Source organism: Sinocyclocheilus anshuiensis, unplaced genomic scaffold (assembly GCF_001515605.1).
Source record: "Sinocyclocheilus anshuiensis isolate Anshui unplaced genomic scaffold, SAMN03320099.WGS_v1.1 scaffold38, whole genome shotgun sequence".
In the NCBI taxonomy this organism is placed as follows: domain Eukaryota; kingdom Metazoa; phylum Chordata; class Actinopteri; order Cypriniformes; family Cyprinidae; genus Sinocyclocheilus; species Sinocyclocheilus anshuiensis.
The window spans coordinates 1,135,998-1,158,200 of record NW_015544213.1 but is presented as its reverse complement, the minus strand read 5'-3'; the positions used below and the strand labels follow the sequence as shown (position 1 = coordinate 1,158,200).

The 22,203-nt window shown below is 35.1% G+C and overlaps 4 protein-coding genes across 4 annotated transcripts in view; 2 read left to right on the top strand and 2 right to left on the bottom strand.

Moving 5' to 3' along the window:
* The first annotated feature begins 3,832 nt into the window (after positions 1 to 3,832).
* On the top strand, positions 3,833 to 8,429 carry LOC107697148 (protein unc-93 homolog A-like). The gene is made up of 8 exons (XM_016497805.1): positions 3,833 to 3,992; positions 4,431 to 4,612; positions 5,210 to 5,439; positions 5,529 to 5,648; positions 6,227 to 6,444; positions 7,313 to 7,448; positions 7,537 to 7,668; positions 8,051 to 8,429. The coding sequence occupies exons 1-8, from the start codon at positions 3,894 to 3,896 to the stop codon at positions 8,344 to 8,346; spliced, it is 1,413 nt and encodes a 470-aa protein (XP_016353291.1). The 5' UTR covers positions 3,833 to 3,893; the 3' UTR covers positions 8,347 to 8,429.
* Positions 8,430 to 12,072: 3,643 nt separating this feature from the next.
* Positions 12,073 to 14,197, top strand: LOC107697071 (probable tubulin polyglutamylase TTLL2). Its single transcript, XM_016497716.1, has 2 exons — positions 12,073 to 14,031; positions 14,192 to 14,197. The coding sequence occupies exons 1-2, from the start codon at positions 12,073 to 12,075 to the stop codon at positions 14,195 to 14,197; spliced, it is 1,965 nt and encodes a 654-aa protein (XP_016353202.1).
* A 1,615-nt stretch (positions 14,198 to 15,812) lies between these two features.
* LOC107697070 (centromere protein J-like) lies at positions 15,813 to 17,787 on the bottom strand. The gene is made up of 6 exons (XM_016497714.1): positions 17,734 to 17,787; positions 17,509 to 17,610; positions 17,291 to 17,428; positions 16,428 to 16,512; positions 16,102 to 16,222; positions 15,813 to 16,022 (listed from the first exon to the last, which is right to left on the bottom strand). Exons 1-6 carry the CDS (start codon positions 17,785 to 17,787, stop codon positions 15,833 to 15,835), a joined length of 690 nt encoding a protein of 229 aa, XP_016353200.1. The 3' UTR covers positions 15,813 to 15,832.
* Positions 17,787 to 22,203, bottom strand: part of LOC107697137 (centromere protein J-like) — a 17,781-nt gene continuing 13,364 nt past the window's right edge. The window contains exons 8-17 of the mRNA XM_016497789.1: positions 21,884 to 21,968; positions 21,023 to 21,223; positions 20,634 to 20,732; positions 19,973 to 20,033; positions 19,793 to 19,857; positions 19,495 to 19,596; positions 19,277 to 19,414; positions 18,402 to 18,486; positions 18,076 to 18,196; positions 17,787 to 17,996 (exon numbers count right to left, since the gene is read on the bottom strand). Coding sequence (XP_016353275.1) covers positions 17,807 to 17,996; positions 18,076 to 18,196; positions 18,402 to 18,486; positions 19,277 to 19,414; positions 19,495 to 19,596; positions 19,793 to 19,857; positions 19,973 to 20,033; positions 20,634 to 20,732; positions 21,023 to 21,223; positions 21,884 to 21,968 — 1,147 coding nt within the window. The 3' untranslated portion in view covers positions 17,787 to 17,806. The remainder of the gene's footprint in view (positions 17,997 to 18,075; positions 18,197 to 18,401; positions 18,487 to 19,276; positions 19,415 to 19,494; positions 19,597 to 19,792; positions 19,858 to 19,972; positions 20,034 to 20,633; positions 20,733 to 21,022; positions 21,224 to 21,883; positions 21,969 to 22,203) is intronic.

Here is a 22,203-nt window from a genome sequence, read left to right as displayed (position 1 = left end):
AATAAAAAAAAAAAAAAAAAAAAAACAAAAAAAAAAAAAAAAAAAAAATTCAAAATACTAATAAATAATATAAAAGTATTTAAAATATAGCTACTAAAATAACCCCTGGTTCCAAGCTCACTGCGCACCCTGTTGAAGAAACCTTTGGAAGATAAAATGAGTAATAATGAAACATGCTTATGGAATCTTTGCAAGATTTACATGGTTTACATTAGATGTTTCTAAAACAATCTGGTTTCCAGGAAAGAATTTGGAGTGAAGCTCTCGGACCTCTGTTGAACAGTGTGCTGTTAATGAATTATTTAATGAGATGAACTTAAGCAGAATTTCATGAGAAACTATGACACTTTTTTTTTCTTGCCTCATCTGACTTTTGTGACCAAATGGAAGAATGACAGCGAAGCCTTACAATCCTCTAAAAATCAAAAACCCACTTCTGAGCATAACTATAGCAGGTTGAATCTTTGATTCTCAGTTAATTTGCGTAGTGTATGCATAATATATTTAAAATGCAAACATGTCTTTCTGACTAATAAAATCTAGATTAGGTAGTAAAATCTGTATTATAAGACCTTAAAGCCTACATTGTGGGGACCCTTATAATGGACACAACAAGGAAAAACGGCCTCATAAAGGGACTAAATAACATCTATATTCAAATGGAAAAATGGTAAAGGTTTAGGTTAGTCTATAATAATGAAATAAGCATAATTTAAGAACAACAATTGTGCTTCAGAGAGCAAGACACTTACAGTCACTCCACACAACCCTTTTTAAGTGTATTGTAAGTCATTTCAGATAAAGTGATCTCGTAAATTATACAACCTCAAATGAATGCTGAGGAAAGGAATGAAATGCACAGATAAAGGCTGGGTGGAGTCAATGATGTGCACTTGTGACTTTCACCTCCTAGCTGCCACAACTTGATAGTACATAGTAAAACAATATTAATTTCACAATCAGAGACAATATGTCAGTGATTATAGCAGTTTATTGTATCACCTGCATCTGCCTAATCCAGTTTCTAAACCATTATCTGAGAGTGTGGACAGTAAAAGGTGTCACCATTAAAGTACATTTAAAAAAATCCTCCTGGATATCACTCAAAAATCTAATCATAAGTCTTGTGTAAACTAACACATCCGTGTGTAGCCATGATAAATATATACACAAAAATGAAACCCTGAAAGGACAAATCTTCATGATGCTGTGATGATGTTTGGTTAACCAACTCTAAACATGCAACTGTTCTGAAATTCTACTTGTGCAAAGATTGTTAAAACTTAAGATAACTAAGATATAGGGTGATTATTATATCAGACTTAATATTTAGGTCATGGTAAATAACCCTAATTCTCATTGGAATTTTTATTTAAGTCATCAAAATAATCATTATTTATGGACAGATCAAAACCTTTCAACAAAATTGTCCTAAAACCTAAACCCAAAATGTGTTCTTGTCTTAGGACAACTTTGATTAACTTTTTTGATCCACTTCAAATGTTGACTACTGTATACCTGTTCATTGCATTTTAGCTTTATTAGTTTTAATTTGGAAGGGAAATTAGACATAAACTGAACTTTTGATACTCTGGTCGAATGTATTTTATTTCTGTTTAATAAATACTTTTACTTTTTCAGTGAAAAAAGTTTAAATTGACAATAATACAAGTAATCCACAAGACTCCAGTCCATCAATTAATGTCTTGTGACTTTGTGGAAAAAGCAATATTATAGAGGAGTCGTGTTTTGGCCAGAAGGAATTGTTTAGAAATGAAAAATGTCTTGATGACTGACGCAGTTTTTCACTTTACAAAATGTTAATTGATGGACTGAAGACGTGTGGATTACTTGCGGATTATTGTGATGTTTTTATCAGCTGCTTGGACTCTCCTTCTGACGGCACCCATTCACTGCAGTGCATCCATTGGTGAGCAAGCGATGTAATGCTAAATTTGTCCTAATCTGTTTTCTTCATTTTTGGTTGCACTATTCCTTTAATTTTATTCCTTTATTATGTAGTAACCCCTGAATAAAACCAATAAGGCATGTGAGGCCGTGCTACTGTATAAATATTGAAAGCTAAAGCTGTACAACACATGTCAATATTGACAGCCTTTTGCTGTCACTACATTCACATTATAGCACAACCTCTAGAATCTTCAACAATTCAACAACATGTTTTATGACAGCAACAAAAGTTCAAGGTTTGTATATGGTATAAAGAATACAACCTCATATATAATTGAATGATATTTCATTGCACAATTCATAAGGGTGTGAATAAAGTAAACGTTGCAAGTAAAGGCTATAGAAGTCCACATCAAGAAAAATGCTTCAAATTACATTGTTTTTTAATTCAACACAGTCTGTTTACCGTGTTGTCATGGTAACTGAGCTTCCAGCTGTATAATGGAGTGGTGTAGCTTATTAGCCACAGATGTGGGTTAGTAACCAAAAGGTTGTAGGTTCAAAATATGCAAAGGGTAATAACCTACAGTAACACTTAATCAGTTTAAATACCAAATGATTCCTGCAGGAAACATTGTGGGAGTTTGCAGGGAAAAAGCATTTCTTGTATAATGATAAATAATAAAAACCATTTAATGTTGACAAGACAGCCGGTCAACAGGCTTTTCTTGTCTGCAGATTCAGAGAGGACAAACTACAGTAAAATCTGTCATTTAAATATATTACTGTGAAATGTGCAGCACATGACAGTGTTATGGAAGCTTATATTTATACGGTTTAGAAGTTTGGAGTTTGTAAGAATGTTTTTGAAAGAAGTCTCTTATGGTTTTTATACAGTAAAATATAGTAAAATAACAATAAAATATAAATGTACAGTAAAAACAGTAATATTGTGAAACATTATTACAATTTAATATATTTATATACCCCAAAATATATTTGTTTATACCCTTCAAATGTGTTTGTTCTTTGTAGTTGTTTTTTTAATGTCTTTTTTTATTTGATCAAAAATAAAAACAAAGTAAAAACAGCAATACCGTGAAATATTATTACAATCTAATTTCATATTGTGAAATAAAATTTACATTTTAAATATATATACTTGTTATATACTGCATATTATTATGGAAGGGTTATGGAAGCTACCACAAAATAAACTTTAGTTTGACATATGTATTTGCTATATATATTGTTATGGAAGGGTTATGGAAGCTACCATAAAATATATTTTTAAAAATTATGTTTATTCCATTCAAAAGATTGGGGTCGGTAAGATTTTTGAATGTTTTTAAAAGAAGTCTCTTTTATGCTCACCAGTCACCAAGGCTGCATTTATTTGATCAAAAATACAGTAAACAAGACAACCAGTCAGCAGTCTCTTAGTGTCTGCATATTCAAGACAAACTGTGCAGTAAAATCTGTCATTTAAATATATATTACTGTTAAAATGTGCAGCACGTCTTGGCTGACGTGACTACATTTACACATGTCAGAATACACGTGGAAAATGGCACAATAAAACATATTGACACCATAAAAACATTCCACTTGACAACTGCATTAAAAACAACAACTTTGAGTGACAAATACTAGGCTTGTTTTATATATTTTTAACGTATGTTCATGTTTTTGAATTCAATGTTATGAGAACAGCAACGTGTCTTTCTGTTCCATGGGAAAAAGCAGAGGAAAACTTGTTAAAAACACTTTAGTAACTGATAAGAGATCAATTAGTCTTTCATTGACCCAGCTTTAGTCATCCAAAAACTGGATGCTTTTATGACTACATTACACTGAACTTTGTCCTAGAGCGTGTTCAGCCTTGTTATATTAGCTCAGTGCGACTTCCAGGTCAATCTAGAATCTGTTTTGTCTTTCACTGAAGGAATTCATCCCTTTTGAAGCATTCACAGGATTTCAGGATGAAAAAATTGATGAGCCGAACCACCAAAAATGTCCTTGTGGTTTCATTTGGATTTTTGCTCTTATTCACAGCATATGGAGGGCTGCAGAGTTTACAGGTAACAAACAGAAATCAGAGATAATAGACAAAAATAAATCAATTCAAATTGTACACATAAATATCTACACAAATATAATTAAAACATGACTCTTTGTAGTTGCTCAGAAAAGGTGCAAAGCAGATAATTTATTTAACATAAATAAAAGTTTAAAAAGTTGGGTGGGAGGCAAGATTAAAATACTGAATCAAGTTACATTGCATAATAATAATAATAATAATAATAATAATAATGCATCGAAAGAGAAACAATTAAAGCTATTCAAATCTGTCCTCTAAAACCATAATGATTTATGTAAAGCATATTGTCTTTCAAATTGTCCTACAGAACAGTGACCTAATGAAGCAACACTGTTACATTGATTTGTTACACAACTGTATCGTTGGTTTTGATTTCTGGGTGTATTTATATTGATGGAAGCATGTTTGTACATTACAGAGCAGTCTTAATGCTGAGGATGGAATGGGTGTTATTTCTCTCAGTGTCATCTATGGAGCTATCATTTTGTCCTCGATGTTTCTGCCTCCAATAATGATCAAAAATCTGGGCTGTAAATGGACCATCGTCCTTTCTATGGGTTGTTATGTGGCATATTCCTTTGGAAACCTTGCGCCAGGCTGGTGCGTGCATTTCTCTGCCTTTTGTACTTACTGATTTGTTGAACAATTTAAACAAATATGTAAGCATAGTTACTTACAGTATAAGTTCAAAATGGCATTATTCTTTGTGCATGTGTGAGAGGCCTGAAGTGATTATTATGTGTTAAATACAAGAGAGATATATTAATATTGATATATATTTGATATTTTTATACTGTTCAAAAGATGTTTTTAATATTTTTGAAAGCTGCATTTATTTGATCAAAAATACAATAAAAACAGTAATATTGAGAAATATTTAAACTGATTTCAGTTTGAATATATTTTAAAATGTAATTTATTCTTGAGAAGGAAAAGCTGAATTTTCAGCATCATTACTCCAGTCTTCAGTGTCACATGATCCTTCAGAAATCATTCTAATATGCCGATTTGCTGCTGAAGAAACATTTCTTATTGTTATCAATGTTGAAAACAGTTGTGCTGCTACTTCCTGACCCCAAACATTTCATTTAAACATTTAAGAGCTGAAGGTTCTGTTAGTTCAGTTAAGTTAGAAAGAAATCTGTAGTGTGTTTCAGCACATCATTCAGCACCTCACTTCATCATTTTTGTCTGCAGGGCAAGTCTGATGACAACCTCTGCTATTCTGGGTATGGGAGGTTCACCGCTGTGGTCTGCAAAATGCACCTATCTCACAATAAGTGGAAACAAACGAGGCCAGAAAACCAACAAGAAAAGCCAGGATATCATCAACCAATATTTTGGCATCTTTTTCTTCATTTTTCAGTCATCGGCGGTATGGGGAAACCTCATGTCATCTCTGATATTCGGCCAGGATACTAGCATAGGTACAGCTGGATTAAATACTTTGCCAGTGTCCTTTTTTATTTATTTATTTGGGTGACTGTAAATACTCTGAGCGTTTATTCATTTCTAGAAGTCCCTGAGGAGAACCTGCAGTTCTGTGGTGCGACATCATGTGTTGAAAATTTCACAGTCGCAAACTCAACCCTTCCAGCAAGACACCTAGTGAACACACTGCTAGGCTGCTATATTGGTGGGTAACAATCATTCATATTTGTGTCCAAAAACTAGTTTGGTTGAATGATTTCTTTCATACTGTCCACTGAAAAAATATCTAGCTTTGAATGTCCAAATTACTCCTCCTGTATTACAGTAAACATAAAAATACAGTTATTAGTGGCGTTTAAAATTAGAGATCTGAACAAACCCCTAATTATTTAACGTCAGTACATAAGTCATCCAGCAATTTGTGTATCCAGGGCTGTCCAAACTCGGTCCTGGAGGGCCGGTGTCCCGCAGAGTTTAGCTCCAACCCTAATTAAACACACCTGAACCAGCTAATCAAGCTCTTACTAGGCATAGAAACTTCCAGTCAGGTGTGTTGAGGCAAGTTGGAGCTAAACTCCGCAGGACACCGGCCCTCCAGGACCGAGTTTGGACAGCCCTGGTGTAGGCAATGGCCTAGAACTATTCAGAACACCCTAGAAACCACAGAGCAATGCACTAGAACCACCAAGAACAACCTAGCAAGCGCCTAGTAATGGACAAGTGCCATTTACATTTCTTTCAAATCTAGGAATTTTCTAACCTAGTGTTTCCTGGTCCATGCAGGTGTGGGGGTTCTGGCCATCATTTTTGTGGCGGTGTTCCTGGACAACATCGACCGAGATCTGGCCAAAGAATTTCGTAAAACCAAGGGCAACCAGTCGTTTTGCAACACCTTTCTGGCTACCTTCAAGCTCTTGAGAAATCCTAAATTGTTGCTTCTCATCCCATTGACCATGTACAGTGGGTTTGAGCAAAGTTTCCTCTCTGGTGAATACACAAAGGTACACCACCATGTCTTAAAAGAAGCATAAAGAAATAGAACCGTGAAGGAAATTCTAGGTCTAATTCTAGTTAACAAGTAATCATTTTAAACTATTTTCAAATAACATTTTAAAATATGCATACATGCACATTTATTTGTATGTCGAAAAACAATACGTTTCTTGTCTCGTCGTCATATTCAGTCAGGAATTACATTAATCACGTAAGTGATACCATATTTGAGAACTAAGTTGAGTTGTTTGCATCACTGTATATTACTGTTGTTAGTTTAACATTTCTATCGTTAAACGGTTGTCAAATATTAAATGTTTTGCTACTTCCATCTTTGCTCTCTTTAACGTCAAAACTGACGCTTCAAACTGGAACCCGTGCTCTGTAAACTCCGACTGGCCATCTCGGTCATTTTAACATTGACGAGCGCTTTTAGATCACTGAGACAGCCCAGCCTAAATTTTTTATTTTTATTGAATGCTTGAAAAACTATAATAATAATTGTCATCATTATCAAACTACAGTATAACAATACAACAACAATCCAGGGTCCTGCAATCTTTTAGTACAGATTAAGTGCCAAGTCCTTAAAGCCATTGTTGTTTTTGATTTAAGTTCGTAAGTTTATAAGCAGACCAGACTTAAATTAAAAATGTAACTTTTCGTCAGCCTGACAACAAACAGAGCGCTGCGTAATGGAGGGCAGCAGAGCAGTGCAAGAATTTCCAATATAAGCCCTATTATTGGGGGGGACTTGTCTCCCTCGTTGTCTATAGCGGTAACAGCCCTGCCCTATGCAGACTGGGAGTACATGAATACTAATTCGTCCTAATGAAATATGAATATAATGTGTTTGCGACCCTCTTTCCCCTGCAGAACTATGTGACGTGTGCGATAGGAATACACTACGTTGGCTTTGCGATGATCTGCTTTGGTGCTTCTAACTCCCTGTGCTCATTCGCATTTGGTAGACTGGCTCAATACACTGGACGAATCGCCCTCTTTTCCTTGGGTAATACAAGAACAGGTTGACATATGGTTTAACGGTTAAGTATGGTTGCTCAAATTTATCTTCATTCTATCTTACTACACTTTCACAGCTGCAGTGACAAACCTGGGCTGTTTTCTGGGTCTTTTGTACTGGAAGCCTCATCGAGACCAGCTTGGCGTGTTCTTTGTGTTTCCAGCCCTCTGGGGGATGGCAGACGCTGTGTGGCAAACACAAACCAATGGTGAGTGCTTCATACATGCTTCATACTAACTTAGTTATCTATACAGTTAAGTTATTACAAATATAAAATGGATAGTTTTGGGTGCAAAAGTCTGACAAACAGTCTACAGACAATTACAAACAGCCTAAAATCAGGCTAAAGGACTACTGAATCTGAATGATAATTATTTGTGTTGCCTCACAACACAAAACACATAAATAATAATAATAATAATGAATAAAATAATAAAAATAAATAAATATTAAAATAATATTTATATAAATGCTTCCATAGATGTTTTAACATGTTAAGATGTTGTATGTGTGTATGTATGTATGAACAGTGTTTTTAATTTATAAATATATTGTATAGTCATTGTACTGTGTGTTTATTTCATTTGCAGCACTTTATGGCATTCTCTTTGCTAAGGACAAAGAAGCAGCATTTGCCAACTACCGCATGTGGGAGTCACTTGGTTTTGTTATAGCCTTTGCTTACAGCACATTCATCTGCCTGTCCACCAAAATCTACGTTGCTCTGGCTGTTCTTGCCCTTACCATGGTAACTTACCTTTACGTTGAGTACAACGAGTACAAGCATCCAGCTCCAGAAGTGACTACTGACAACTTGCAAAAACCAGAAAAGGCTGACCTCAAAGAATTAAATGACAATGATATTATCACTCAGACACGAATGTAAATAAATTTTGCTAGATATTTCTGCCTCAGTATGTATCTCAGTATGTAAAATGTTGACTTTGTTGTTGTTGTCATTCAGAGATTATTTTTAGAGTATGTTTATAAAGTGTTGAGAAAATTCGGTTTTGTTGTTTGATGTAGCATGTAAATGTTTTGATAATTTTCTTTAATATTCTTTATATCTGTATATCTGTACAAAAGCACAAATAATTTCTTTCAGTATATGCATTAAAATACTTTTTTCTTTTCATATGTTTATTGTGGTTTCCTCATATTTACAGTAAGTGCAGCAGATTGAATGCTATATGTTAAATGTGAACAGGTTGAGTGTTGAAAGGTGAAGATTTACAAAGTGTTTAGAAGGTCATAGAAAAATATGATCATAAAGTAGGTTTGTATCGTTTTGGGATCGATGTCTATATGTAGCAAATCAGCAGTTTTTCCCAGAAACATGAATTAAATTACACCAGCGACTGTGCCAGTTTCCTATTGCATTCATTGTGCTGAGTCAAAGATCACATGCCAAATCGAGATGAAAATCACAGGATGAGATCAAGATAATAAAATGCCTACTGAGAACATAAAAAAATAACTTATGAAATTATATAATAATCATTCCACACAGAATATTACACGAAATGTAAATACTGCCACAAAATTAAAATAATAGAAGTAATAAAAAAGATTCTGCACAGATTATAATCGTTACAGCCTTTATCAGCAATGTCTTTTACATGCCAAAGATCTTCCTGAGATTCTCATATAGATATTCTGAGAGAGTCATTATGAAGCTTCTTTTTTTTTTTTCATTTGCAGATTACACTCTTCCTGAAGCAACGGCTATTGGGCTATTACTGTTGTTATGTAAGAAATGAACAATGTAACAACAGTGAATCAAAATAAAGTAACTCATTCTGTGCATCTGGGTTGTAATACAGGCAATAACTCTGGTTAGACATCTCTGAATGATAGCAATAAATATGTGACAAAGACATTCACAGTTTACAAGAAATATTTTTATGACAGCTCTAAAAAATGTTAAACAGAGTTCTACAACTGAAGAAAACAACATGTGTTTGGATTCCTACCAGACAGTGTGGGCTACAAATATTCTGTTTCCACGACACACTGTATATTCCAAAAGTCGGGGATTAAACCTGGAAATAAACAGTTAGATATTTTTAATTTTAGTAAAATTGTGATAAAAAAAGCATCGAAACTTAAAACAAAATCAGCAAAAATGCAATGGGCTGATAATACGGTGAAATTATGATCTATTCTCCTTTAAGCAGTGAGTATTTTACATGACAAACCTCCAATTTTAGTAACCATGACAGAAATGAATGAATTCCCCAATACAATACTAACAGTTGGACTATCAGATTTGCTGTCTCTGTGCGCCACCTGCATGCTGCTATGAAGCCTGCAGTGTAAATTGTAGTATTAGGTTAAATCACTTTATTTCTTTGTGCTTTCTCCCTTATGGTAAATATACACTTATGGTACATACAACATGTAATGTTTTATAGCATATAGCCTTTGCACTAATGTATAATTGATTAATAATATTACAGATCAACGCACTACAGCCTCCATATTCCTTTTCGTTGTGACCAGTAGAAGGCAGCATTCTCACTGATAGTAAACTGGTCCTTGCCAGTCTTACCTTTTTGTAGGTGTATTTTGATCTCCAGTAGGTGGCAGTGTTTTCTTTTTGTCTAGTAATGCCATTATGTGACATGATGAGGTCTACATGATTCAACTTCCACTTCTAAAATGTGTGAAATATGGTTGAAATATTTCATTTATATTATAACGTCTTCAATATTTAAATTCAACATATTTAAATATTCAACATATTTAAAATCAAATATCTTATAAAATACACTTATCTTTACACATAGCCAAATTTTTCCCCAGGTATCATTTAGAAAATCCATAACAACCTTGAATAGTATGGAGGACGAAACCTGCAAAAAACAATAAATAAATAAATAAATACACAAATAAATAAATGTGCAAATAAATAAATAAATGTGTGCCTCTCATTAGCATGTTGTGCAGAGGAAAAATAAATGCGGAACTACATTCAGAAATAAATGAGTGATCAAAGGAAAATAAATAGGATGAGTTTAGCATTTCCTTAAACATTTTCCATTTGCCCACCAATTTATTTTATTTATTTGCCTGCTTTAATCACATATTTAATTATTTCTATATGTATTTAAACAAGAATTTGTGTATTTATACACACATGTATTTATTTATTTGCATATTTATTTATTTATTTGTGTATTTATTTATTTATTTATTGTTTTTGCAGGTTTCGTTCTCCATACCGTCCTCCATAGTATGGAGACAATGGTTATGAAGAATTGTTTATTTTCCCATGTCATCAGTGTAGCTATAATATATTCAATTTAAATCTAACCGAGACATATTTAGACGGATAAACTATATGCAATATTAATAAATAAATAAATAAATATTTTTTTTACGATTGGCAAATCGCTTTGGTTTGATTAATGTTTAACGCTGATTCACACGTGGTGACGTCACCTGATCCGCCCACGCAAGGGAACACTACACTACTGTTGTCAGCAGCTCAAATGGCGCGCTTTTATTCAAAGGTTTCCTAACAACGAAAAAATGACCAGAGCAGAGGACACAAAAGGAGACAACCTGTCTGACAGGAACTCTGAGGAGGATCTACCAGGTAACAGAGCTTGGTCAGGTAAGAGGGATTATTGCAAATATTCTCTACAAACGATTTTGAAATCGAAAAAAATAAAGAAGTGAAATTGGACCTAAATATTTGACTAGATGCAATAAACTGAGGTAAATTGTATGAATTATATGCTGGCAATACAAGGTTGTGCTTTATTTCTATTTTTAGAAACTGGGTGTAATCAAAAATGTATTGCTTTTGACTCATAAGAGTACTATGACTGTGTTTACATGCACAAGAATGATCTGGTATTAATCAGTCGATGAGTAAATGTATTACCATGACTGCCATAACTAGATTAAGTCAATATTCCATAAATAGGAGCCTCTAGACTAGGAGTTGTCAAACTGGAGGCTGCAAGGAAATACTAGGGGGTCCATGAAAAAGTTTAGGGGAAAACAATGTGGAAAAATGTACAAATAAATAGACATTAAAATAATAAAAAAATATTAAGAATAATTAGATTAAAATAAATAAATAAATACAGTACAGTACTATGAATAGAAAATGCAATAGGAAACTTAAAAAAATTAATAGTTTCCAAAGAATAGTTCAGACATATTTATAATATAAATGTTTCACTGTATAAATTGGGCCTTTATATAACAACCTATGAAATTCCTTTTTAAGATATGGGGGTCCTTCACATGAATATAATTATATTTGGAGGGCCCGTTGCATCTAAAATATCGAAAATCCCTGCTCTAAACAGCTGGCATATGACTGTATTAATCCGTTATTTTATTTATTTTTTAATTTTTTTTTTACAAACTGTAAAAGAAATGTTGTCATGCATTGTATCCACATGATTTATCATTTATAAGCTGTATTAATTACTAATTGATCTGCATAATAAGTAGCAAATGCAAGCATTTCCAGTATTTCCAGAAGAGAACAGCAGGATTCATTGGAAAATAAAACCAATGTGATTTCCCCTATTCCATGCAGAATTCAGAGAACTGACTTACATGATTTCTTGGAGGCACTTGGATCTTCTCTATGGCTGAAAGGGAATGTGGTTTTGCTCCCCTGTTGTTCAGACTGCATGGAGGAGCTCCTCAGGTGGTACGTGAGGTGCTGCTGGAGCGTGGCTGGGAGGAGTATGATGAAGAGGAGCAGGAGGAAGGAGACTGGAACCTCTATTGGAGAAGCTCTGGCTTTCGAAAGTCCGACTACGAAAACATCCTGCCCTGGCAGAGGCTGAACCACCATCCCAAAATGAGCCAGATTACACGCAAGGACTGTCTGGCACGACACATGAGAAGAATGAAGATCGCTTTCGGCACAGCCCTGTATGACTTCAGCCCTGCTGCTTTCATATTGCCAAACGAATACACAAAGTTTCTAGGGGTGTACACTAGGAATCGCACAACTGACAGAGGGAAGTCCCGCTACTGGATTTGTAAGCCAGTTGACCTGTCAAGAGGAAGAGGTATATTTCTGTTTGAAGACATCAAGGACTTGGTCTACGACTCCTCGGTAATCGTGCAGAGATACATCAGCAACCCGCTTCTCATTTCAGGCTACAAGTTTGATCTACGCATTTATGTCTGCGTAAAAAGCTTCTCCCCTCTTGTGATTTATATGCACCAGGAAGGCCTAGTGCGTTTCGCGACAGAAAAGTACACCCTTGCTTCTTTAGACAGCCTGTACTCTCATTTAACAAATACCAGCATTAATAAGTTTGGAATGTGCTACGCCATGGACAAAGAGCGAGTAGGCCGAGGATGCAAGTGGACCATGAGCAGATTCCGTAGTTTTCTTCACAAACAAGATGTTAACGAACTTCTGCTGTGGCACAGGATCAGCAATATTGTTACGTTGACTCTGCTCACAGCCGTTCCTTGCGTTCCCTCCAGCCCCAACTGTCTGGAACTGTTGGGGTTTGATATCCTCATCGACGCCAGCTACAAACCGTGGCTTCTAGAGGTCAACCACAGTCCGGCGCTTTCATTGGACTGCCCTGCTGATGTAACGGTCAAGAAAGGGCTGATCAGTGATATCATTGACCTGATGAACTACAGGATGGTTGATCGTTTCAGACAGAAGGGATACTGCAGGAAGAGATCGGGTAGCCGGTATTTATGGCCAAAAATATCTCAAGGGTTTTTGTTGCCCAAGACTTTGCATGCACCTCCATCAGGCAACAAAAACTGGAATCAGTCTGTCTCAGGCTCTTCAAGTTCTCAAGACACTAGAAATAACACCGGTTATGCTACTTGCCCCGATCACCCCAATTCAAAATCCACTGGACATGAAAAGAATCCTAAGAAGTTTGAGGAAATTAACGACGAGGTGGGATCTGATGACCTAAAACTCACAATATTTAACAGCACGAGGCAATCACACAGAAATACACCGTCTACCGCGTGCAAGTTACCATCTCTTCGCGTACATAAACTCAAGTCTCCAGCCGTCCCATGGAATCGCGTGACTCAGGACAGAGGTGTCCCTCCTTGTCGTGTTGGCGACTTCATACTTACGTTTCCCTTTAATGAGGCTACGTGGAAAGCCTCTCAGGACCAAGCAGATGTTAAGGCTATTGTGAACGAGGTTCATAAACTCACAAACCGACTGGCATCTTCCTTTAATGAAAAAGAGAGGACGAAGATGGAAAGCAGTCAGAGCACTGGTATCAGGGATAAATTTGAGCCTCTGCTTTGGGGGCCTAAAGATCCACCTCTTAGAGGTGTCCCTCCTTGTCGTGTTGGCGACTTCATACTTACGTTTCCCTTTAATGAGGCTACGTGGAAAGCCTCTCAGGACCAAGCAGATGTTAAGGCTATTGTGAACGAGGTTCATAAACTCACAAACCGACTGGCATCTTCCTTTAATGAAAAAGAGAGGACGAAGATGGAAAGCAGTCAGAGCACTGGTATCAGGGATAAATTTGAGCCTCTGCTTTGGGGGCCTAAAGATCCACCTCAGCAAATGCTGCTCCTTAAATTCAGAAGTCAAGTAAAATGGTTTAAGTTGACCCAATTTTTCACAGTTTATAATTTCTTACAACACAACATAACACAAGAGGAGGAAACTGGGAAGAGCACATATAGTATATAGTAATTGCACAAAAAAAAATTGCCTTAAACTTTTGCATCAAACATCTTTGACATGTTAGCAATGATTATCCATGTCAATTAAATTCACGTGTAAATAAAACGTGTGTGTATATATATATATATATTTATATATATACACACATACACACACACACACAAACACACACACACTACCGTTCAAAAGTTTGTGGTCATCGTTATCTGTCAGTTTATTTTTAAGTTGCACAAAAATACAGTAAATAATGTTGTGAAATATTACAATTGAAAAGAACTGTTTCCAATTTTAATATATTTGATATATTTTTTATATATTTAATGTAATTAATTCCAGTGATGTAAAGCTGAATTTTCAGCATCATTACTCCAGTGTCACATGAATATGCTGATTTGTTGCTCCAGAATCATTTCTTCTTATTATTAATGTTGTTGTGCTGCTTTATATTTTTGTGGAAAGTTTTTTTTTTTTTTAGGATTCTTTGATAAAGAAATCTTGAAACAGAAATCTTTTGTAACATAATATTTCTTTATTGTCACTTTAAATCAATTTAATTCATGTTTGTTTAATAAAAGTGTTAATTTCTAAAATAACAAAACTGACCCCAATCTTATGAATGGTAATGTATATTTCATGTTCATATACTAAGGTCAGACAATACAAAAACATCTACAACCACAAAACACAGCAGGTAAGACAGACAAGCTGACATATTTTTACATATTTTATTAAACTTAAAACTCCAAATAGAGTATTTCTAAGGCATAACAGGGGAAATGTACATAACATGGAAATGTAACTAAGCTTAAAATCCACCCTTCAAAAACAACAGTAAATGGACACAGGGTTACACCCTCTCTATGTGCCAATTTCTGTAGAACAGAATAATATTGAAAAATAACATGACATCATATATAACTTATATAACTGTTAATAACTGTTCGTGAATAGATAAGATCCCTAAAGTTGCAAAGACTAAAGTCTCAAACCCAAAGAGATATTCTTTATAAAAGTTAAGACTGGTCCACGCCCTCCTAAAAGACAACAATGCCGGCTGTTCTGACTCACAGCCTGTAAGTACGTTTTCATATTTAAAGAATTTGCCACTGACGGTTTAAACGCAAGTTTTGAGCAGTGTAGAGTAGCGCTTGTTTGTCGTTTCTCCGATCACAAATGCAGACATGGTTTTATGTTTACGCGGTGCGATGCAACATAAAACGCATTGTAAACGCATGGCAGCGTAAAAAGCCAGTATAACTCATTATAATCCGTAATTATGTCCCAACTGGATGCAACAAATGCCTAGTTTGTAATGGGCTTTTACTGGTTTTGTCTCATTGCGCCGGGACACGGCATCACAGTATGGTAAGGGGCGTAACATTTCCGTCACACGCTTGAGGTATTCGGCCAATCACAACGCACTGGATAGCTGGCCAATCAGAGCACACCTCGCTTTTCAGAACGATGAGCTTTGTAAAAATCGACGCGTTTCAGAAAGGCGGGGCATAGAGGAGAAACAATAATGTACAGTATGTGGAAAATAATGTGTTTTTTGAACCTTAAACCGCATAAACACATTTCATTACACCAAATACACAAAATAATGTTCTTTTTTTAGCAACGTCATATGACCCCTTCAACAACAGTAAATTCTGTCAATAAAAAACAACAACAAATAAATAACATGAAAAGGGTTTTTAGAAGTTCATTTTTTGTCCATTATAATGATGCCTTCATTGTTCTTAATGCAAACCCTCCCAGATGAGAACTTTGTTTCTTGCCTCCCATTTGTGTAGACAGTTTTAACCGTTCCATCCGGGTACATCCTTCGCTTGTACTGTGAAGTATGAATCTCTCTCTGCCCATTAGCAAACTCCACCATCTTTTCCCCATGTCTGTGGAAACAGTGTGTAAGGGAGTAAATAAGAAGAAGAAAAGAAACAAACAAACAGGAAAGGCAGACATTAATCTTACTGTGATATCTTGACAACAGTTCCATCTGGAAAAATGCTCTCCTCTCGACCATCGGAGTGAAGAATCTTAACCGTGCCATCTGGGAAGGATATTTCCCTTGTACCATCAGGATGATGTTTTTCTAGGAAAATGTAACATTTAAAAAGACATTTAAAATTCCAAATTCACTGAAACTTTCTGTAAATTTCACAAATAATTACAAAGAAATCAAGCTTTACAAAGAAAGCAAGTAACATACTATAATGATATATGTTTTATTTAGAACTTAGAAAATTATTATAAAGTGTATGTCAACAAAAGAATGTCTTTCACATTCTTTTTCTAACCTCTTTGGTTGTTTGGAAACTGTACAACCTCCAATCCAGATGGATAAGTTGAGTGTGTTGTCTGAGCATCACAATGGTAGTATATCTAAATGTAAAGAGGTAAAATTGTTAACTGCGCAATTTAAAAGAGCTTAATTGTTAATTTAACCCTCAGGTTGAGTTTCTGTCATTTTGACCTAGTTAATACATTGAACTAAAACTTACTAACTCTGCTCACACATGGGTATAAAATCTTCTCTCTCTTTTTTTTGTTTTTGAATAAAATTGATGACCCCTTTTTGTATTTATTTTTGGAACTGATTGATCATAGTCCCCATTGATTTGAGCTTATTAACCTCAGTTTTTTTAGTCAACATTGCCAAAATTATCCACAAAAAATCTGAGCATAAGCTCAGATCAATGAGGCAGACGATCAGTCAGTTCTAAAAAGAGATAAAATGTTGATAAAAAGATTGAATCCAAACGATCAATGATCAAAAATCATTTAAAAATGAACAAAATAATTCCTGAAAAAAAACTACATTTGTAATTTGTGGTGCTTTGGTATAACTGCTAAAAAAGAACTGAAAAAAGGAGAAATTATTTAATCTGCACCTGAAACCATACAGAAACTAGAAACCAAAATATAAAATGAAATAAAATAAAAATCCTGATCTGAAGACTTATTTAAAGAATCCAAATGCAGGAACAGACGAAAAGATTTAGAATCATGAGACAAAAACCAAAAGGTTTGGGCCTGTAGGAACATGTTCGTGTTCTGGTGGATGACCACAAAATAATTTGTGAATTTTGAAATGTTGCAATACACCAGTAACTGTGGGAACAGACTTGATAAGACTTCCTTATTCACTCGTGATACACACCACAGTCCCGTCAGCCAGCGTGCGTTTAACATCACCATTGAAGAACGTAACAGTGACTGACTTATCAACACCGATCTCTTTCTTCGTTCCATTGCGGAATGTGATCACACGGCATCCGCTCCAAAAAAGACGCTCTACCTAATGAAAAGTAGAGCATTTTAAAAAGTACTGCAAGCTTTGTGTAATAAAAATTTCTAATTGCAAAACACCTTCATTACCCTTCCATCCGAATAGCGGGTTTCCTCCTGTACTTTGTCTTTTCTGGCCTGTGATGCCATTTGTGTATCATTGCAGTCAGTATGATGATAAAACAAACTTCCCTGTGGACAAAAGTGTCATTATGATTGGAAAATAATGTGTTTTTTGAACCTTAAACCGCATAAACACATTTCATTACACCAAATACACAAAATAATGTTCTTTTTTTAGCAACGTCATATGACCCCTTCAACAACAGTAAATTCTGTCAATAAAAAACAACAACAAATAAATAACATGAAAAGGGTTTTTAGAAGTTCATTTTTTGTCCATTATAATGATGCCTTCATTGTTCTTAATGCAAACCCTCCCAGATGAGAACTTTGTTTCTTGCCTCCCATTTGTGTAGACAGTTTTAACCGTTCCATCCGGGTACATCCTTCGCTTGTACTGTGAAGTATGAATCTCTCTCTGCCCATTAGCAAACTCCACCATCTTTTCCCCATGTCTGTGGAAACAGTGTGTAAGGGAGTAAATAAGAAGAAGAAAAGAAACAAACAAACAGGAAAGGCAGACATTAATCTTACTGTGATATCTTGACAACAGTTCCATCTGGAAAAATGCTCTCCTCTCGACCATCGGAGTGAAGAATCTTAACCGTGCCATCTGGGAAGGATATTTCCCTTGTACCATCAGGATGATGTTTTTCTAGGAAAATGTAACATTTAAAAAGACATTTAAAATTCCAAATTCACTGAAACTTTCTGTAAATTTCACAAATAATTACAAAGAAATCAAGCTTTACAAAGAAAGCAAGTAACATACTATAATGATATATGTTTTATTTAGAACTTAGAAAATTATTATAAAGTGTATGTCAACAAAAGAATGTCTTTCACATTCTTTTTCTAACCTCTTTGGTTGTTTGGAAACTGTACAACCTCCAATCCAGATGGATAAGTTGAGTGTGTTGTCTGAGCATCACAATGGTAGTATATCTAAATGTAAAGAGGTAAAATTGTTAACTGCGCAATTTAAAAGAGCTTAATTGTTAATTTAACCCTCAGGTTGAGTTTCTGTCATTTTGACCTAGTTAATACATTGAACTAAAACTTACTAACTCTGCTCACACATGGGTATAAAATCTTCTCTCTCTTTTTTTTGTTTTTGAATAAAATTGATGACCCCTTTTTGTATTTATTTTTGGAACTGATTGATCATAGTCCCCATTGATTTGAGCTTATTAACCTCAGTTTTTTTAGTCAACATTGCCAAAATTATCCACAAAAAATCTGAGCATAAGCTCAGATCAATGAGGCAGACGATCAGTCAGTTCTAAAAAGAGATAAAATGTTGATAAAAAGATTGAATCCAAACGATCAATGATCAAAAATCATTTAAAAATGAACAAAATAATTCCTGAAAAAAAACAAAAAAAAAAACTACATTTGTAATTTGTGGTGCTTTGGTATAACTGCTAAAAAAGAACTGAAAAAAGGAGAAATTATTTAATCTGCACCTGAAACCATACAGAAACTAGAAACCAAAATATAAAATGAAATAAAATAAAAATCCTGATCTGAAGACTTATTTAAAGAATCCAAATGCAGGAACAGACGAAAAGATTTAGAATCATGAGACAAAAACCAAAAGGTTTGGGCCTGTAGGAACATGTTCGTGTTCTGGTGGATGACCACAAAATAATTTGTGAATTTTGAAATGTTGCAATACACCAGTAACTGTGGGAACAGACTTGATAAGACTTCCTTATTCACTCGTGATACACACCACAGTCCCGTCAGCCAGCGTGCGTTTAACATCACCATTGAAGAACGTAACAGTGACTGACTTATCAACACCGATCTCTTTCTTCGTTCCATTGCGGAATGTGATCACACGGCATCCGCTCCAAAAAAGACGCTCTACCTAATGAAAAGTAGAGCATTTTAAAAAGTACTGCAAGCTTTGTGTAATAAAAATTTCTAATTGCAAAACACCTTCATTACCCTTCCATCCGAATAGCGGGTTTCCTCCTGTACTTTGTCTTTTCTGGCCTGTGATGCCATTTGTGTATCATTGCAGTCAGTATGATGATAAAACAAACTTCCCTGTGGACAAAAGTGTCATTATGATACTATGATGCGTTGTACATTTCATAATAGAAACGGGGTCAGACTATTCTGTCATTATGAGTGATACATTTGGATAAAACACTGTACAAGTGTGTGTCATAACTTTATGCTCTAATTCTGTGTACTGATATTGGCTGACTGCATCAGGTGAACTATCCCTTAAGAGAAATACCTTTCCGCCTTGTGTAATCATGGCATTGTTCAGTGGACTGTCAATGGAAAGTGCAGAATTCTTTCCTTTTTGGAAAAACATAACACACAAGACATGGCAAGCTGTACACTGTACATCTAATATGTGATGACAACTTGTATGTTGATTTATAGGAGATGAAGCACGAGAGGACATACTTACTCAAAGAGTTGTCTGTGCATTCTGTTAGCCTATTAGCTTTGGTAAAAGAACATCCATTTGACTGGCCATTCAAGGAGAAGAAAAACCAGATGCTTTCAATAAAATACAAAGGTATCACTGCACAAAAATGTATCAGTATTTCTGTTCTGTTTTCCTTAAAACAAGAACATGTTTACTACAAAACAGGACAGAAGTACTGATTAAGTACTGATTACTTAAGTGGGTCAATAAAAGGCACATTTGAATAAGAAAGTGATGCTATACACTGGTCTGGCTAAATGTGCCATTTATATTGAATAGCTCTATGCATTCATAATATAAAATCAGGATTTAACACTTACACTGTATGAAATGGAGATGGGTAGATGCATTACCCATGCATGAATTAATTATAAAGAACCGAGTCAATTATCTGACACTGGGTTTTGAGAGTCACCATGAATTATTTCTGACAAGCTTAAAGGCACTCAAGAACATATTACACACCTCAACGGGTTTACAGGAAATGAGTTTAGCTCAACTAGTTGTATGGGTCCTTTTACCTAACAAATGACTAAAAATAAAAAAGTACATATTTACTTTAAAGCTATAAAAATATTTTACAGATCAAAAAACAGTTATTGTTTTTGATAATGCACATTAATGATGTTAGCATACTAACATTGTCCTGTTGTGTCCTATGGATGGAGGGTTTGTTAAAGGCTGGAGTTGCGCTCCTTACATGATGGGTCCTCTGTGGTTCCTCTCTTCTCTTCTCAAACTGAAGTACAACATATGTTATTCATTGAGGCACAGTATTAATAACCACAAAGTCTTTTAATAGATTAAAATCACATACAATAAAAAAGTGAACACCATATGCAATATATAAACCGGTTTCTCTTTCTTTTTTTTTTTGAGTAAAGATCATAACCTGCAATAGGTAATATTCCCTCCATGTTTCAATATTTAATCATTCAAATAGGTTCATACATTTTTTTGCCCTGCTTTCCATTTAAAATGTGTTTATATAATTTTAGTGGAAAAATAGTGGTTTAAATTTGCTCTCACTGTGTTGTATGATCCAGGCTGAAGAGCAGAGGAGCCAGCACTCTGGTGCGATCTCTTGTTCACATTGAGCCTGCTGTGAAGCTCCTGGTTCTCTCGGGTGAGGGCTTCAACACGGCTCTGGAGGAGACTGTGGGCCTGCGACCAGTGAGACTCCCTTACCATCAACTTCTGCTTCAGAGATGAGATCTGCTGTCTCAGATCCTACATGCACAATGATTTAAACAAAGTATTTTCTGGATGTGTATCCCCATTGAAAAATGTTAAAGGGGTCAAAACAAAATCAAGACTTTGTAAAAGAGCATAATAGGACCCCTTTAAGAACTCGGAAGTAAGCTGTTTTCTGTGAATGTGCGAGACTTCCGGTTCATTAGCCGCTGTAGCGAAATAATGAGAAGAATAACAAAGTGCACGGTAAAACTGTTTGCACTACAAATCAGTGTGTTCAAAAGATAATACATTAAAATAATATGGTAATACACACCAGTTTGCAATATCAAGGAGCAAAATTAGCTGTTTTGTACATCTAAAAATAGCTGGAAGCGAAAGACACCGGAAGCCAGACAGATTAAAGTTACAAATGGCCACGCCCACTTTTACAGGAAAAATAAGATGGATAGAACCTTTCCATTGCACAAAAGGTGTTTTAAAGTGTAAAAAGGTTAAATGTTCTTTACACTAAGAACTGTTCAGTGAAAGGTTCTTTGGAGAACCAAAAATCGATCTTGCATGGAATTGCTGTGAAAATAAAAGAAACTTTTTGGAACCTTAAGAAGTTAAGTGGTGATTCTATACAATGTCACATATGCAGACGTGATGTGAAAAGGAAGAAAACTTCAGTCTAAAATGTGTTGTTGATTCTACCTGAGGTTCATGAAGTTCTTTCTTAAGCCTGAGCAAAGGTCTGCAGCCATCCTCACCATTAAAACCATGCTCTCCCATCTCTTCCCTAGTCAAATTCATGAATATGTTAAATCAGAGATAGAAACTTGAGCTTGAGGGCTAGAGTTTCTTTTCAAAATACCAAAAAAAAAAAAAAAAAGAAAAAAAAAATTCACAAAACCACTTTCAGACTTTTAAATTAAATGTTCCCTCCTGATGGAACGACCTGAATCTTCAAGAATCGGCTAAAAACACATCTCTTCCATCTTTATTTGACCCTCTAACTCTAGCACTCTATATTC

What these genes read in the sequence shown, in the direction of transcription:
- LOC107697070 (XM_016497714.1), bottom strand. Translation starts at nt 17,787, where the DNA reads ATGTTATTTATTTGTTGTTGTTTTTTATTGACAGAATTTACTGTTGTT. An exon ending in CCCGCTATTCGGATGGAAGG is followed by an intron (nt 17,429 to 17,508) that starts GTAATGAAGGTG and finishes ACTTTTCATTAG; the next exon opens with GTAGAGCGTCTTTTTTGGAG. An exon ending in GTTTCCAAACAACCAAAGAG is followed by an intron (nt 16,223 to 16,427) that starts GTTAGAAAAAGA and finishes ACATTTTCCTAG; the next exon opens with AAAAACATCATCCTGATGGT.
- LOC107697071 (XM_016497716.1), top strand. Translation starts at nt 12,073, where the DNA reads ATGGCTGAAAGGGAATGTGGTTTTGCTCCCCTGTTGTTCAGACTGCAT.
- LOC107697148 (XM_016497805.1), top strand. Translation starts at nt 3,894, where the DNA reads ATGAAAAAATTGATGAGCCGAACCACCAAAAATGTCCTTGTGGTTTCA. An exon ending in GAGGGCTGCAGAGTTTACAG is followed by an intron (nt 3,993 to 4,430) that starts GTAACAAACAGA and finishes TGTACATTACAG; the next exon opens with AGCAGTCTTAATGCTGAGGA. An exon ending in TCTCTGGTGAATACACAAAG is followed by an intron (nt 6,445 to 7,312) that starts GTACACCACCAT and finishes TTTCCCCTGCAG; the next exon opens with AACTATGTGACGTGTGCGAT.